At 32.9% G+C, this 19,242-nt stretch overlaps 1 protein-coding gene across 7 annotated transcripts in view; it reads left to right on the forward strand.

Annotated features, from left to right (window-relative positions):
* Window positions 1-14,987: 14,987 nt before the first annotated feature.
* The window catches only part of LOC124363107 (chitinase-3-like protein 1), a 30,430-nt gene continuing 26,175 nt past the window's right edge, over window positions 14,988-19,242 (forward strand). For all 7 annotated transcript variants that reach the window (XR_006922521.1, XM_046818230.1, XM_046818231.1 and 4 more), the window contains exon 1: window positions 14,988-15,176. Coding sequence is in view for 6 of the 7 variants with exons in the window: in XM_046818230.1 (XP_046674186.1) it covers window positions 15,003-15,176 (174 nt within the window). In the remaining variant the exon portion in view is untranslated. The remainder of the gene's footprint in view (window positions 15,177-19,242) is intronic.

Raw genomic sequence — 19,242 nt, forward strand, 5'->3', positions numbered from 1 at the left:
TTATGACATTTTTTAGTTATTGGTCAATGTTTTTGAACATTTCAAATAAGAGTGAAGAAAAAGTAAAAGTGAAGTGTCCGTTGAATGGCCGAGTGTTGGCGAAGCTTATCACTCGTGGGGCAGGAGAAATGTCATTTCTGTTTGTCTATCCACACGATATATCGGAAACGGACTGACCTATATATTTTTAATTTGGCATGAAACTTCATATATACCTATGTTAGCAACTTTGAGTTCGATGAAGGTTCACGTTAGTCCATGGGACTTGGCTGAGCGTTAGAAAATATTTTTGCGTTGGTCCATGATGGTAGCTAGAATATATTATAAAAACACAGAAATTTGTAAACAAACTCAGTACAGTCATACAAGATTTTAACATGTGACATTTTAGCACATGTAGCCTAACTATCCCAACACATACATTTTATGATGACTTCGCGTGTAGATTTTTATTATTTAAACACTGATATGAACCCCAGTTTTATGAAAAAAATTTAAAAGCATTATGTGGCAAGATATCTCGACGAAGAATTCATCGACTTCAACATTTGAATGAAACTTTATTTCTAGGTAAACAAGAATGAATATGTCGATGCTTGTGTAACCATGGAATTTGGCTGAGCGTTGTTGAGGTCTGTAACTCTCGCAAATTCATTTTTTTGTTTCACGGGGGATATAAAAATGTCTTTTCCGTATGATTGTCTGTCAATAATGGAATGAGGTATAGACCATTGAACATTAAACCTCAGCGAAGGCTGTTATGTGACGTACTATGAATAGAGTTTTGTGACACAATAAATAATAAATAACATTATTAACAATAATGCATTGCAACTCCTGCAGAATGTAAGGGGTATCCACTTAAACAAATGGATTTTAACCTTTAAACTGATTGAATTCTTTTATGCGTTTTATTCACTGTAAAAATAGTAGGTACAATGGTAGAGAATATAAAGAAAAGCTGTAAAAATACGACATTGGATTCACCACATTTAACTCGACAAGAAACAATGTTTACAATCTAACGTCGAATGCATCAGGCGTTTACACAACTTCTATCAAATTTCCCAAGGTAATATGGTAATCATGCAATAAATAAGTTTTTTTCTGTTTGTTTACAGCTTAGTCAGTAACGACTAGATTGAAAGTTTTTGTCTGAAACGTTAACTTTGCTTGTAATAGTTGAAGACGGTTTATTTTACCAGACAAAGTTATGGTCGAGAAGCCTGTTTAACACAATCCGAGGTACAACTAACGTCAATGCCGTACAAACATCGCCTGGAAGGCGAGCTGCTTGCAAGGACGCCATAAATCAGTGGTCACCCATCCAACTGACAACCACGCTCGACGTTGCTTGACTCGGCGATCCTGCGATAACTGCTTTACGCACTAGACTATCAGAACGCCGTAGCTATGGTTAGTTTAATGGGTAAACCACACTGATGTTTAATTTAAACAATCATCTTTTGACAGTTAATTAATTGAAGTAAAGTTATGTTGTGGTTATGAGGCAAAGTGAGAAGTACATTCATGATGTGTAAATAAACCACAGTTAAAAAATTTAAATAGACCTATTTTTCATTTAGGCCCGTTTATAAACACTACGTCTGGCACACTTCAGCCATTATTGTGTAAATCAGTTGTGATTTGACCTTCGTAGTCCTATGACAATTGTACACTTAGAAGGAAACTCAATTTTTCAGCAATACTGATCTGTATCGAGATCTGTGATCCGATCTCTTTCTCTGATATATATATATATGATATATATATGATATATATATATATATATATATATATATATATATATATATATATATTACCACGATATATGTCACCTAGATTGTAGTTATATGTTAGTATTACTGGCAAATGTCCGGAAAATCCTGTTCTTTTACAATCCTTTCATCCTAAACCCCCTAAACAAAGAGTATTTATTGTTAAAATTGTGCATTTGCATCTCATTCCATGGGATAAAGGACTTATTCCGTTAGTTGTTTTTTGGAAGTGGTCTCTTTCTACGCCGACGGCATTTCAATTGAGCCTACCAAACGTTTTTACGGGACAACGGTTTAAACCCTCTTACACATACTTATTGACCTCCCTGGGATCGAACCAGTGACCTCCCGGTTAGAGAGCCGCAGCCTTACCTCTACGCTACGGTAAACGTCAAATTACGCTACACTTTGTAAAGGCTAATCTATGGAAACATATTTACGCAAATACGTCTTAGCCCTTTGTGATTAAAATATCTCGAATGTTATTCTCTTATGTGATACGTGATAATTCTAGGGATGATTTTTGATTACATCAATTGCAGTTCTGCCCAGCAGTGATGGCGAGGCATTAGTGACTTTCCATTCGGAATCTATAAATAATTATATTCTAGATTAAAACATTAGACGCTTTTCTTCGTTTGTATTACTATTTGAGTAAAAAAAGGTAGAAAAATGTGTTTTTGGAAAAGTGTAACGGAATTTGAAAAATTCGCTGCCTCTAACAAATAGCATCAGCACAGCGCTGATAATCTAATTAGGTTCTACTAGAAGGTATAAACCAGCCTGAAGTGAAACCTCCAGGAATGAGGAACTCTCAGTTACTGGAAACTTGGACAAAATAATGCTACCCCTCTTCTCACTAGGAACAGAATACCGATGCCATGATAAAAAGATGACTTGCCAGCCAAAAGAAAGAAAACGTTAAATGCACTATATTCCAACATTTGCCTTGATTTTTATTGATGTTATTAGCCGATTGTTACCGAAGCTATCACTAAAAGGGGGCTGGAATAATTTCATGTCTGTCTGTCTGTATGTGTGCATGAAGCTTCATTTCTATATAGGCAACACTGATTTAGATGATAGTTCATGCCAGTCCATGGAATTTGGCTGAGCGTTAGCAAACGTTTTTACATTATTCATATTGGTCACAATGAGAAAATAGCAGAATACAGGAAGACTAAGTACATAATGAAGACATAAAAAAAAATTGTACACAAAGTGATTATAAACTGAATATGAGATTTTTATACGTGACATATCAGCACATGTAACTACCCCAAGACGTAAACATAATCTTTAAGGGATTTGTTTATTTTTACAAACTTCTTACAATATTTGCTACAAAATGATATGTTACTTATTCTTTGCATGTTTGCGGTTCCAGTTGAAGTTGTTACGTTGTTTGCGTTGTTCAATTTGGCCTTGTTGTTTGATTTGTTATACTGTTATTTATTATTTATATATTTATGGATTATATAATATTTATTTTTGTGTAGACTACTTGACGAAGTTTGCTGTTGATGTTGTTATTTGTTGCACTATTGATAAAGATATATTTGTTGTTAAACCCTTTAATTTGTTATTTGTTATTTATTATGAAGTTTATAATTGTTGTGTACCATGTTATATTTTTTATATCATATAATCATTATTAGTATACCATGTTATAACTGTTGTATATCACGTAATTACTGTCGTAAGGACATTATATAAATTTACATAATAACTGTATAATAATTACTTTAATCCCACGCGCAACCTATGAGTTGCATGGGAACTATAGACAAATGTATTATGTGTTTTTCCTGAATAAAGATGATTTGAACTTGAACTTGGTGTGCACCCCATAATAAAATGAAAAATGCGTATGATTTTATTATTGATATGAAACCCTACTTAAAGAATGCAAATGTGAATGTATACCTTGGGGAAATATACCCCGAAAAAGATTTTATCTGTAGATATTACATTTTGCATAAACTTCATTTCCACACATACAATAATGGATTTTATAATTGTACATGTCCAACCATAGAATTTTATGAACGCCATTGAGAAGACTATCACTCAGTAGGTTGGCACTTCAGAACATCTCAAAAATAGAATGATCTATAGCCTTGAAATATTGCATACAAACTCAGCGTTTCATGTTATGTGACACTTGTGGCGAATTCCCATCTTGTAGTATAATGTACAAAACAACTAACCCAACAAGAACTGAGAATATACTAAAGGCAAATACCAGCATTATTATACTCGTATATTACCTAGGAGATTTACGAGGTGTATATAAATGTACCCAAATGATTAATATTTCCTCTTGGGAGCAAATCCTCGCTCTGAGTACCTTGTCTCACACGAACTCCACTGTCTCAGAGTCCCGCGTGAGTTATAACCGTGTACTCAGGTGATATATTTTCCTCCTGGAACTTGCTTGCAATCCTTAATGTGTTACGTTGTAAAGCGTGTACACCAGAGTGAAGTTGCTGAACAAGGTCTAACATGTAAACACTGGAGGATAAAACTGTTAAAATTTATAATACATGAGAATTTCGAGAGAGTACAACAGTATCTTGCCGTTGGCTGTAGAAAGGCCTGAAACAACTTATACATCATCACTTGGTGTATCTAATGTGTTTTGCTTCTTTTTATTTTTGTCATTATAAGGTCTTTTTATTTTTGTACATGAGAGTCTAAAAGCGTTTTGGGGTCTACCTAGCTTCTAAGGTGGTTCTTCTATCTTCTGAGTTGTACTTCCTCTTCCTCCGGAATATACGATATTCCAAGAATCTTTAGAGGTCAAAATAGTATGGGTAAAAAAGATTCCTAGCTGACTGAGCGTTAGTGAAGCCAGATGGGGTGGAAAATGTCATTTTTATGTATTGAGAATGAACTAACCATAGACTTGACATATTGCATGAAGCTTCATTTATACACAATATAAGTAAAATAGAGTTCAAATATAGCGCATATTCTTCTATTTGATTTGACTGAGCATTTAAATATGCTCAAAGAAGAAGCATTTATATATATTCTAAGAAATCCATCTAGAATGAGCTAATAATAAAAAAGGTCCACTCCAGTTTCCTCCCTTTTTGCTACCATCATGTGTCTGCCGAAACGACCATTTACTGTTGTCCTCTGGTCAGTTCTATGTGGTTGGTCGGTGAGTATAAACCTATTGTGATCTGTATTCAGTTTTAATAATTGGTATTTTTTAAAGTGCATGTTTTAGAATTAGTGTGCATGGAAACACATGACATAGTAGTTTTGATTACTTACTTATGTGTGTCACATCGCTCTGTTATGATTTGTTTGTTTCAACCTAGATTATGATTATGTGTTAGGTTAGTTATTAACTATTGAAACGTAGTGTCGCTGATTTTTTGTATCACTGAACGTTGGACAAATCACGCAGCGGTTTTGATGTGTAAACTTGACAGTATTATTATGTTACAAGTAAAGGTAGTACACGGATAACAACCCTTTTGCTCAATAACTACTATTTATGGTAATGTAGGGTATTTGCTAGACAGTGAGTTGCTCTAAAATTTCTTGTAATTTCTTTGTTAATCATTTCAGCTTTTTAATAATTTGCGCAATGCATGTATTATATTTTATAAATATTTTTGTGATTTAGTTATACTTAATACTTACCTAGTTGCATTTTTGAGATTATTGGGACTGGAAGTTATAAACAGATATTTGAACATATTGAAATTGTATTTTATAGAGAGGTGTATAAAGTTGAAACAACTGATAACATTTTAAAATTGTGTTTGTAGTACTTTTTGGTTTAATTTCAATAAATTGGGTTCCCGGATTGGAGTAAGAACAATTTGAAATTGACTAGGGCAAGATACGGATGAGGATGAGAAACGGATTTAGAATTTTATAAAAGAAAAAAGCAAGAGAGCTTAGGGATTCCTTTTCATTATTTTGCCTCTCTTCTGGACTTGGAGCCTTATCTGATGGAGCAAGGAAGGAGTTGGTGGAGTCAGAGATGGACAATACTGATGGAACGTGCTTTGGTTAAGGCAGGATTAGCATCTGATTATCTCTAACACAGACTGACAAACTCAACGTCTAAGACTTTCAGCAGATTACTACGTCAACATATGACTTCCTATTTAAATATATTAAAGATAATTAGAAGTTAAATAGATTAAAGTAATTTATGTTTGAAAGAACGTCTATGTATTTGTTTTGGCATTGCTAAATATACACCAAATCGCTATTAGAAATATTATTTTTTCAAATGAAACATCCGACCTTCAGTTCTTGATGTTATATACTGACATTGGCTATTGAAGGTCGTTGTGCTTGCATGAGATTGTGTGCGTGTGTGAACACCAAGCATGTGACTAAATGCAACAGTTTTTATTTATATTGGGGTACGCGAAGTACGTATTAAATACCTTTGTAGTGTAAACAATTTTTGGATGGTAATTTTTTAACTAAAAACCCGTTTTCGTTCAAAACCAAAGTAGTTCAAAATTGGAAAAGGCAGAAGTCACTACTTTTTATAATGGGCTGTAGTTATATCTTGAAAAAGTACGTTTGCTAATTATTAAATGGCTATTTTTTAATATTTTAAAATATTATGAGACACTAATTTCGTTAAGATAAAAAGTTTTCTATTTTCTATTAATTTTACACATATTTTTGTGATATTTATTACATTTCATATACTAAAATGATCACTAAATGTTAAACATTAAAGAAATAAACATTTATAAATTTCATTATTATTGGTTTTTTATAATTTGGTAAGTATCATTATCGCTACAATCTTATTTATGAAATACATTACAATTTATGAAATAACTACTCGATTTTCATTGCCATTATATTTAAAAAATGAAATTATGGGTTTGTGATAGTTGAATCAAGAAATAAAAATTCTGGAATAAAATATCATGTAAGCACAGCATCTATTGTTGTTCCTTATCTATGTTCATATTATGTTTGTATCGTTTAACATTGTTAAATTTAATAACAAGTAATGGTTTTGACGTTTTTTCATCATAATTTGTGTTAAAATTGATTTTAACGTAATTTGTTTTTAAGTGAGTAAGGCCCAGTTTAAGTGAGTGTGAAGAAAACAGGATATGCTTGTGATATATTTCTTAGCGTTCAGTGATACAATAAATCAGTAAGGCCCAGTGTAATTGAGTAAAGGTTATAATTATATTCAACAGAGAGACTAATTTTCTTCCAGGATTAAATTACTATGCGGCTTTCTTAGGTATAAGAGATCTAATCAACTTACTTTTAATCCTGTTTAAATCCCGTCAGCACGAAACTAGTAGTGAACTGGAATAGCGATTAATATTAACCGTGTTGAAATTCAATTTAGATACCGATGAGCTTTACATATTTAGTTGTGCAGTACGTGAATAGATTTTACGTTGGGTTTTGGGATGATAAATTATTAGTTCATAGATTTTTTGAAACAAATATTTTACAATATATTTCAGTCCTTTGGCAACGATTGTTTGGTAGTGTGTTAAAGACAACATAGATACAAATAGCAGAGGATGAATTGATTTTTTAAACGTTGACAGCTTTTAAATTGGAGCTAAAGCATCCTAATCTGAAAAATTCCATGACCAAGGAAAATCTGCAGAAGCAGGGATAGATTCAGACGACGCGATATTTTGGACAAAATTTACGTCAATAATAATATGAGCAAACTGATCGAACAGTTGTAAAACAAATCATTGTAAAACACTACTAGATTAGAGAAGCGTTTATTTTTCTTATCTTGTATAATTATGTATGTTGTTGTGATTTATATTTCCCTTTTAATCTCTCCAAACAGATTTTTCATTAAAGTCAAATTTTGTTAGTTCAGATCAAATTTTTCTTTAAGGGATGGTTTGCGGTAAAGCTATCATTCTACATTGAAATTCATGTGGATTAACATAAACATGCGTGATGTGAACCGAAAGTTTTTCCCACCGTGCAAAGCATACATCCATAGCCCGCATAAAGAAGTAGTTACTTTAACAAGGAGCGACAGTAATGTCTCACTAGCCTGGATAGCCACTGAACGGAGGAACGCCCTGGCATAAAAATGGCCGCGATAGTTTCGCCCCTAGCGGCTATAGAGCGAACATACGTGACGTTCCGTGACGCGAAAATGTTTGTTCATTATTTTGGAACCATTTGTTTCAATTTAAAGGTTTCTGAGTTGATGTTTTTTAATACATTCAGGTTATGTATATGAGTATATATTTATGTAGTATAAGTTAATTTTTTAATAATTATATACTATTTAAATGATTTTGATGTTGCAATATAATTCAGGAGTAACAACGTATATTTACAAAAAATAAAAAAACGATTATTTGAAACCAACAGTATTAAAGAACGTTAGAGACAGCGTCCCGGGTAACGAGAAAGAGACCAGATTACGGGTGAACTGATGTCTTGGAGATAATTAGAAATGTCTCTGTTGTGATGATGTTTCTTCTCCTTTCTCCTTCAGAGTTAACGTATCTTTTTGGATGAGCGAAGCGAAGGTTGTAAATCGGGGTGGTCCGAAACGTTCTTGTGTGCGTTTTCTTCTGGATATACATGTATATATGGGTTTTTCCTAAAGGGCGAGAAGGAAATACAGGTAATTTTGAGATACAGAGAAAAGATTCAATACTAAGATTTTAAGCTGGAAATTAGGATTTTTTTACTCCTCCATTTAGACCGGAAAGATTATAAAGACCGGAAATAAGTGCTTTATGAGCGAAATAGGCTTCTCAGATCTGTATACTGGAAATATTATTAATTCTAAGACTTCCTCCTACACCCTTGCGGGGGGGGGGGGTTACCAGAAATAATCTGTTTAAATCATAATAAGTGTGTATAGCTTAACTTTGCAAAGCTTATTACGGAAGGCATCAGTGTACTTCTAGTATTTGTGTAGTATAGTATAATGTTCTTTAGCCTTAAATAACGCACAGTTAGCAAACCGATGTTGACTGTGGCTTGACTCACCAATACACACGTACATAGTGTCTGGAACTTCGCTGTAAATATCAAGATTTCATGTGTTATCCGATTTTTAAAGTTAGTGAACGGAGATATATATTCTGGAGCAAATTGGTTTTGAATGAACTACTTTTAGTAGTCTAATGTCTACGTACAAAATCGTGCCTGTAGACATAAAGGCGGAAAATTGAATATATAAAAGTTGTGTTATGTTACTCAATATTATCAGATTCCATAAATTTAAAAAATCATCTGTTGTACTGCCGTGGTTCAACGGTAATAATAATACGAATTGTGGGTTGTACGTAGAGTTCACGAAAGAGGAGATCACTTCCTTGCATCATCTGACTCGATGTCGTCAGAAATGAAGGCTAACCTTGCTGTGTAAACCTTATCCTGATCCTGATCCTGGCACCCAATCACATGTCAGATTAGCATCGACTACATGATTCCTGCTCCTCTCCCCATATCTTTGTCCTTATGTAGAACATGAGTGGAAAAAATATACAGCTGTTTCCTGATTATAATTGAGTGGATTAAAGTAGATCAATCTCTTTGAAATCTTCTTCTCTTTCGGCCGAGTAACTAATTCGTTACTCAGAAATAATGATATTTTCTGAGAAATAAATTGGTCAGAATGAGTATCATTCAAGTTTTTATTAGTTAATTACTTTATTTTAATTGAGTTGTTATGATTATTCTAATAGTAATACCTGAGATGGTGGGAGGGAAAGTGGGTGAATTGTAAATCAACAAGATGTTTTACAACACGAATTAAGTGCTTATAGACAGTTTTGGAGGTTTGAATGCACATGGTGATTTGTACATTCTTGTCATATTTAAAACGATTATAATATAATCATAAAACACCCTCACATTGTAAAAGGAACAACGTTTAAATTTATTTATTGTTAAATAATTGAGTGCGAAAACATTTCGATAGGTTTTAAAATGGTAACAGTTTAATTATTTTTACTTAACATTACAGAAGAACTGTGTCAAGGGACATACAAATAGTCTTTCAAACAGAATAGTTGACACCTCATTTGTTGATGACGGATGAAAGATTAATGAGACAAACAGCTATGCTGAGTGTGTGTTCTGAATATTGTCGGAAAATAAACATGAAAACACACAAAGTGATTGGATACATGTTTATAAGGTTTGTGTATACCGTATAATTTCAATAAACATTGAATCACAAAAAGAACTTGCTCCGCCGGGACCCGAACCCGGCTCTCTCACTTGCCGGGTGAGTGCGCTACCACTACACCACAGAGCCCTTAATTTGTACTATTCAATTATTTTGTATTTAGCCGTTTCTTTCATATATGTGTTCAAATAACCAAGCTAACATATAATGAAAGACCAAATACGTGGAAACGACTTTTATTTACATTCATTACATTTGTATAGATGGCAATAGCCTAATTTAGTTTAAATAAACATTGAATCTCACAACACACTTGCTTCACCGGGACTCGAACCCGGATCTCTCACTTAACGTGTAAGTCTACCACTACACCACTACTCGTATACATTGAATCGTAAAAAGTAAGCGCTCTGTGGTGTAGTGGTTACCACTCACAGGGCAAGTGAAAAATCCGAATTCTAGTTCCGCCGGAGCAAGTATTATTTTTCACGTTTATTTTTGCAAATTTATTGTCCCATTAATCATGATTTAAATTTCATCTAGAGGAAATTGAAATTATCTTGGGCTTTATTAAAATTTTGACACTTATATTCTAGGATCTGTGTTAATTGTTGCAAAGATAACAAGTTGCATTATATTTCCTTTACCCCAAAAAAAAAAAAAAAAAAAAAAAAACAACCCACCAACAAAATCCAACAAAACACCCCAACAAAATTTGGAAGCAACATGATTATGAATGTTTTGGATTTAATTCAATTCACTCTTGAATTGCAAAACGAATTGTTATAGTTGAAAAGTCCGTTTATTAAATGGTACAACGCTACGTTATTAATTTTAATTAATATAAAATCACAAATAAGTTACGATTACTAACAACATGTTTTGCGTTACGCTTTTGTGAAAAATACCAAATATCCAAGAGAAATATTTTACAGTTGCAATAATTACTATCTAAAAAATGCAAATTTTCGTGGAAGTATGCTTTTAATATCAGTGGCGATCAGCTGAAAAGAAAAAAAAAATATCTCGTTATCGAGGTCAAGCTGTAACATTTATCAGTTCACTCACCATTCCTTCTCCATTTACTATTTATCGTTATATTTTTGTTTTCAAACTAAAATTTCCAAATATATTGGAATATTTAGTCATGAAAATAATACACACATTTACTCTAAGGTGTCGGCATCCTAAATCTACAATATTTTATACTTGAAGAACATCTTATCACGAATTAATAAATCAACAAGTTATTAACTTAAATCAACAACTACATCAATTTAAAAATTGATGAAATATTCGAACCGATATTCTCATAACAGAAAAATGTAATAAATACATAATTTATTAATTTTACTTACCATAATTAAGTATAATTTAGTTTATAGTTACAGCCATTTCGAAAAATCACGTTAAAACTCGTGATGTTTCATTGGTGTTAAAAAATAAATTATTAATTACTTTACAATTAATTATAATCCTCAGAGTTGTTGGAGACGCACCAGAACGCAGAAGTTCAAGGTCTCATATGTAATATAAATCTACTCAACAATTTAAAAACCCGTATGGAACCACTTTACGTTAAAAAACGTAATAGGTAAAAAATTATCAATTTGTATGGCATTGCTGTCCAGACGGATGTTACTAATGTAACTCCATTATTGCATGTCATTTGGTGAGTTATTAATGCCAAGCCTAATTCGATATTACGGAGATTGCTGTGAATCACGCCACTAGGTCTACTGACCTCTAAAAATCTCTATAATAACTCTTAAATTATAGATTATGATTTTTTTCTGAACTTTGTTCTATGTTAAATAATTTAATATTTTACTTAAAACTAAAAATCTGTAATTCTGTATATTATTTCTCCAACCATATTCACTTCGTGTTGTTTCTCGTATTTTCATTTTGATTCTTTCACATTTTAATTAAATAATTATAATGTTTATTACGGATAACAAAAAGCCTTGTGAAATTTATCAATTTACGTAATAACTCTCCAGTTGTAGTTGCAAGGTCCATTTATTGACAGAACAGGATGAGTAAACAGAACATCTGTATTGAACTAAACAGAAAAAATTGGGAGTCAATCAATTGTAAACAAAATTAAATTAATACTGATGGAAACCAAATATCTTCTTATTTATTGTTTTATCCTCGTACGCTATCCTTTTCTTCATTCCCTCTCCCAGTGCCCATATTCTGATCTGCAAAACTTACTGTTAATAGGAACACCGCAAGTTTTTAAAGTTCTATAATAATATAATCTAAATTTAACCTGTATAAACACCAAAGCACACTAATACAATAATAAACACTTAATGTTTGCTTTAAAATATTCGTTTACCAAATAATTTGATCGTCCGGCCAGATTCGTCAGTGTGAGCTAAAAAAATGGAATGTAACGCTACCCATGATCCTCTGCGAGGAAGAGTTCACGATTATTTTTAGTCATAATAAAAACGTGTATGACCACGTTTAGCTCGTAATATAACAACATCGAAGTTGATTATTGAATGAAACATTTAGTTCCAAAGTTATATATTTATGTTAAATTAAAATCAACAGTACAATTTCAGTATTTAAACCAGATAGGAGTACGCCACACCACGAATATTCACCAGAAATATTCATTTCTATGTACGCTACATGATGTTCGATGATGGTGCGTGTTACTTCATGGGGTATGGCAGAGCGTGAGTGAAGCTTTTTACTTTGGTATTTTGGGTGACCATGATGGCATAAAAAATCGCAGTAAAGACGATTTGAAAACAAGCCGAGTAAAATCTATGGTATTTTAACATGTAAAGTCTATAGCATGTAGCCTTAAGAATCTGCATTAAACATACAATTGACTTTATATTTATTCAAATATACAATCTGTTTGTTTTAATTTTGAATATGTAGCAAATCCTTCCGCTCACTCTTAAGACGAAATGAAGCGTTGTACTTGTCTAATGCTTCATTATAGGTTGTAAGGATAAAATGTATAAAATAATTGAGATCGTGTCTAGATTATCTTAATTTCCAGCTGCGAAGAGATAAAAAAGTTAAATTCATAGCTGGATTTAACCGGCTGGCAAATACAAGTGCGTTCAAATCCTATAAGACCACCTTATGTCAATTGACAATTGAGCTATTAGATAACTGTATTACGTACATCGTATCCGAGTATATTAATGTATATTTACCGCATCCTGATCGTGTACGATAACTACACCACAGAGGTGTTGGCGTGAATAGGAGAGGCGGTTGAACAAGTTGGAGTTGTCTCATTGGTATGCGCCACGACTTGCTCAATTTATCAAGCTTATCAGCTTCTGGTACTTTGGAAAAAAGGTTAACTTTCCACAATGGTTGGAGACTCCAGGTTGAGTATAAATACATTCAGAAGATTTTATAAGCAAAAGGTAACGCTGATTGTAGAATTCCTATAAAGTTTTAGTAATATAAATACTGCACATATGTACCTTTTCATGTTTACAGAAGTGGAACTGTTCAGTGGTATTAAAGATTTATTTTGAAATGGGCTTAAATAATATGTAGCAAATAGTACCCGAATATGTATATGTTTGTAAAATTAATTTGTCAATCATTCAACAACCAATAATTAAAACAGTCATTATGAGTGCATTTCTGCACACAAGAAAGCTATACACAACCCTAAATTAACATCCAACCACTAAAATTGCAGTAATTCAGTCCAGTTACTGTGTCAAAAAGATCTTAATGTGCCTCACATACTAACTGGTAAACAATAAGAGATGACATGGCAAAACCAGATACTTCCTGGACTTCCTAATGGGCTTCGGTCAGATAAAACAAAACCTAATAAATGCTATGTTAATCATGGTTGCTGATGTTTGTTGATTCTTGTAATAACTTGTTTTATGATTCTGTGTCTTAAGTTCTCAAAATAACTGCCAGTGAATGTTTTAACCCCCCTTACAATAAGTGTACATGTAATTTAAACTGTGAGGGTTTTATAAGAAATTCAAACTTTACTTGGCCACAAAATTTGATAGAGTAACATTAGAGATCTTCAGTTTGCGCTATTCTCCTTTTTTATAATACCTTTAAAATGAGATGTCACCTGCTAGGGGTTCCTATTTGAAAGTTTTGACTTACTCCGAAAATACCCCATTTCTTGGGGGGGGGGAAGGGAGAAGTCAAATATTTTCATACGTTAAAACACTTCTCAATCGGTCATATAAACAACCCCTAAAGTAAATCACTCCATCTATAGTCATACAAAAGATTAATAGAGAGGGGGTGGGACTTTATAGACACCCGGTATATATACAAATACAGCATTTTTTACGAAAAGTTACCACAATAAAAAGTAAGAGTTCATATAAAGATGTGACCTCTCTCACTTCATTAAGTATATGTGGGTTCATTATATATTTTGATATTAAAAATAGTCTGACAAACAATTAATGTGAATAAGTTTCAATTTGGTATTATTTATGTTAAACTAATAAAAAATTACAAACACTACTTTCTTTTTCAAAATGGCAGGATTTATAAGTGTCCGAAAAACAGTAACCAAAGACTATGGACAAGGAAGTACCACAATATGCGACCGTAGCTGAGCAATAACAGCCAGTGCAAATGCAGCTTTCGCGTGGAACTTCCAGTCTGAGTTGGAAATAGAGTGGGTTCAAATAGTGTCTGTGACCGTTGCACTTTATTATCAGTATCATTGACCTTGTACTGTACCCCCCATCCATTCTGTTCTGCTCGTTCCTCGCACAGGCTAATGACCTATAAGGGCGGGCAAAATAAGGATTTTTAACGATTAAACTACGTTTTTAGTGAATAAAACTTGAACAATGCTCCTCTACCTTTTGGATTATACTTACTCCACTCCCCATTTTCCCGTCTCCAGTGCTTTAAAGGCCAACACCAAAACACGCTCTTCCTCATTTGCTAGCCTACAGATTCTAATTTAGCACTCCATTATTCCTGTCAGGTTCCAAACTTCTACAATATATTTGTGGTTTCCTCCCCCGGTGTAACAAACAAAACTGGTATTATCCTGCAGGGGTTCAAGGTGATGGTCACCGTTAAATGTGATGCCGCCAATAATCGAGCAGAATGTGGTATTTTCCTGGTTGCTAGCGGACGTCACGCGACCGCCTGGGAGATGTTGGCCTTGGAGAGCCCATCAACTGACCGACCGCACTCTCCGAGAACCAGAAGTCTGCAGACCTCAACTGCGCAGAGGTAGCCGCAGTTCCGACCTCAAGGTAAAACGCACTTTTCTTCTTCTGAGCTATCTTAGGACTTGTTTGTCTATGTTAACATTGTGTCTTTGTTTGTTCTCTTCCTAATTTAGAACCACAGGTACTGCTGCTTGTTGGAAATAATTAAATTTACTAATTTTGAAGTTCTTAGGTGGCAGCATATAGAAAATATAGTATATATTGAAAAACAAATTGATTGAGATATGAGGAAGTATAAAGACTATGTAATTCGTATTGGCACACATCACACGTTAAGAAGATAGCTATTTAGCTGCCTACTGCGAATTTGAGGCCGTGAATTTTTAAACCGTGTAATAAATGGGAAGTCGTCACAAATAGTTATTTAAAATATACCTATATTCAGTATAGATTTTCCCAAAAGAGCCTCTATATAGAATATTTTTTGTAATAAGTAGTAATAACATATAGTACTTTAAACAGTCCAGTAGCATTTAGACACTACAGTCTAGGTGTATGTATAGAAACATTTATGAATTTGAAAAGAGATCATATTTATAACGCAGTCTTAAAATTTAGCTGCATGTTAAAAGTGGGGCTCAGGCAGCTTACTTGCGTCCCCTCTTGAAAATACAATAACAATTATATTCATGGAAAATAATCTAAACTGTATACCACGATGTACTTATTGTTCATTCTCATTAATACAATAATCTCATCTATTATCAAATACAGACTGTACTGTATATACCAGACATGCTAAAATAAACAAAAATTTTATATAAAGAACCCAATGTATAATGTAAGTAAACTAACAGAAAAAAATACAGTGCCAGTAAATTTAAATTTCCATTACTAAATCAAGCGATTATAATACACTCATATTCATCAATATCTTTACATTAATATAGTGATTAACACACTTATTTAGTAATTTTGCTAAACGTGTATTCATAAATGTCAATGTCTATACAATAATGCAGTGATTAACACTTTTATTTGTTATGTTTACTAAGCGTGTATTGGACAATGTCAATGTCTGTACAGAAATACAGAAATTAACACGCTTATTTGTTTCAACGTGTGTATTGATCAATAACAATGTCTGTACAGCAATACAGCGATTAAAACCTTATTTTTTATGTTTACTACGGAAGTATTGATCAATGTCAATGTCTGTTCAGTAATGCCGCGATTAACACGCTTATTTATTATTTAATGTCTGTACTGTAATACAGTGATTAACACACTTATTTGTTATGTTTACTACGCGAGTATTGATCATTGTCAATGTCTGTACAGTAATACAGTGATTTACACACTTATTTGTTATGTTTACCAACCATGTTCAAGGTAGGATTACGCCACACCACGTGTCGTGTAATAGGTTTGCCAAGTTTCGAGGCCATGGGCATGTTCTCAGAGGCATGCTAATGTGGTATGGTTCATCCCATCGTCCAAGAATCCTTCATGCTCCGAGTTTACCAAAAAGTGAATGATCTTTTATATTTATCATGTCAGGGGGACTGTTGTCCTCCTATACCTCCGTGTTTCGATTATTTCCTTGGACAGATGTCGGATATTGGATGGACAACACGGACCCTTCAAACTTGTCTTTGATGTTTTATTCAAGTTTACATTTCATTTCCGATATTTCCCCTAAGCTTCGTTATCGGTCAGTCAAATCATAAATCATCTAACTCGATTTTGCCTATGAACAAATATGATGGAACATTTCTAGTCTATAACTTAATTCCTTCGTGAAATATTATGTTCAGATATCGGCTTCCTAACATCCATTCAATGAAGTTTCATATGCATCTTCAAGATCATAGTTTAATTTCCAGCAGATAGACAGACAAAAGTGCCAACCACATGAATGATACGCTTGGGTAACGATCAACATGAGCGTGTGATACATAAACCAACATGTGGGGTACAATCACAAAAATGGATATGCACGTATATATGGTAAAAATTAAAAACTATTGTACGGTCAAAGAGCATAATATTTTACCACACATGTTTATTTGTCTTAGCATAATAATGCAATAAATATTACAACAATATAACGTTAACATTTACAATTGTGAAGTACTTAGAATGCTTAGTATACTTTTTACTACATGTTGATAATCATAAATGTCAATAAAATGTCCTCTAAAGAGAAATTCTACTTATCAGTATAAGAAATTTATAATTGTGAGACATATCAAGAAATAGAAAGAATGTTCTAACATTTAAATTAGCTATTCATGAAATTATAAGTAAGTTTAATTTTATTTAATGGAATCAACAATAAATTCTTAACTCAATCTAAAATTTGCCTATAGACCAAAGAAGGATACAATTTGAAATCAGTAACACCAAATTGCAAGATCTGCAATCCAACCTCTCCATCAGGTGAATAACTAATCTAACACATAAATAAAATCTAGGTTAAAATTAACAAACCATACCTGAGCAGTGTATCATAACAACCATATTATGTGTTAACTCTATGCACACTATCTCTGGACCACGTATTTAATATAACAAAACGTTCATGATTAAAATGGACCTGACAATATCATAGTTTTGTTTATAAATAATCACAAAATTAAAATCCAAATTAAAATTTATACTTTTAGAAAACTTAAGCTATACCAGCCCATTTTACACTATAAAAATTAATTTGGAAGTGCCGATCGCCGAGGTTGGACTTTGAGTCTGAGTTAGAGATAGCGCAGGATCAAATCCTGTCCGTGACCTTTGCACCTTGTACTGTATCGACTTTCCCCCTTATTCTGTTTGATAAGAATCTCGCACAGTCCAGTAGCCCATGAGAACGGGCAAAATAAGGCTTAAAAGGAGATCGGCTTCTCCTTAAAACAACACAACTTTTAATGAATTGTAATCAACTAAAGGTTTTAATAACAGAACAAAAACTTGATATCGCGATATCCTCAAGAGTAAATGAAATGGAGATTAAAATAAAATACTTTAAACAGAAAAATATTCCTAAATATTTCGGAGCGAATTCACAGTAGATACGTTGCGGTCTGGCAAAAAAGTTTCTGTATTAAAATAAAACATTTTTGTGGCGTATTAAATCAGAAATTTAAAGCACTACCTTTTAGTCGTTGATGTAAAAACAAGAATACTATAAAGTTCGTCACAAAGAAAACTTTGCAGACATATGTATTAACAGCTCCGAACAAACTATATTAACACTGTCTCACAATAACTGATACAGAGACAACTCTGAGAGTCAACTCTGAGGGAGGATAGGAATGTAATTACAAAATTACAGTTGTCTGTCTTCGCGCTCCACAGGATGTGGAGGTCGACCTCTTCATGTTTTATCTCAGTTGTTTCGAAATAAACTTATAAATGGAATATTATTAACCGTAGTGCAGTTAATTAAAACTAGTTACTATTTCGTAACTGTAACTTCATACTGCATTTGAATTCATCTAATGTACTAATCAGTTATTTAAAAACGCTATCTTAAATTTGAAAAGTATTCAAATACATATTTATTATAACCAATAATGTATAATGAATGTTATATTACTGATAATATTACAGTATCTGTATTTAAAAGTTAAATTGATATAACGAAGCATAATATAACGTAAAAGACGTCGAAAAAGAAAAAATATAGCATTAATATTGTTTCTTTGTTTGAAGTTTATTGTTTGACAATGGAAGAATTGTGAAGGAAACAGGATTTTTCCGGACATTTGCCATGGTTCAGTGAAACAAAAAATCACAACACTACGTTTCGAGACACACTTAATTACAAACTAGGTTAAAATAAACAAATCATACCAGAGCGTTGTGACACGCCTAAGTCCTGAAGAAGAGATCAGATTGCAGATCTCGAATTGTGGAGCTACTGATTTAATATTGTCACACGATAAAACGTTATATGATCGTAATCAGTTTGTTTCCGAATTTGTTTGTTCTGCAATTTTCTTGTCGCCATTATGGTTACCCATAAAGTCGATGTAAAAATGGTCAAATATTATGTTTAATTTCAGTTTACATATTTTGATTCCAGAATCGAAAGTTACATTGGACTGATTGGAATCTATATACCAAATTTTAAGTCAAGAGTTTTGTACCA

The sequence above is a fragment of the Homalodisca vitripennis genome, chromosome 5 (genome assembly GCF_021130785.1).
Source record: "Homalodisca vitripennis isolate AUS2020 chromosome 5, UT_GWSS_2.1, whole genome shotgun sequence".
NCBI classification, from domain to species: Eukaryota; Metazoa; Arthropoda; class Insecta; order Hemiptera; family Cicadellidae; genus Homalodisca; species Homalodisca vitripennis.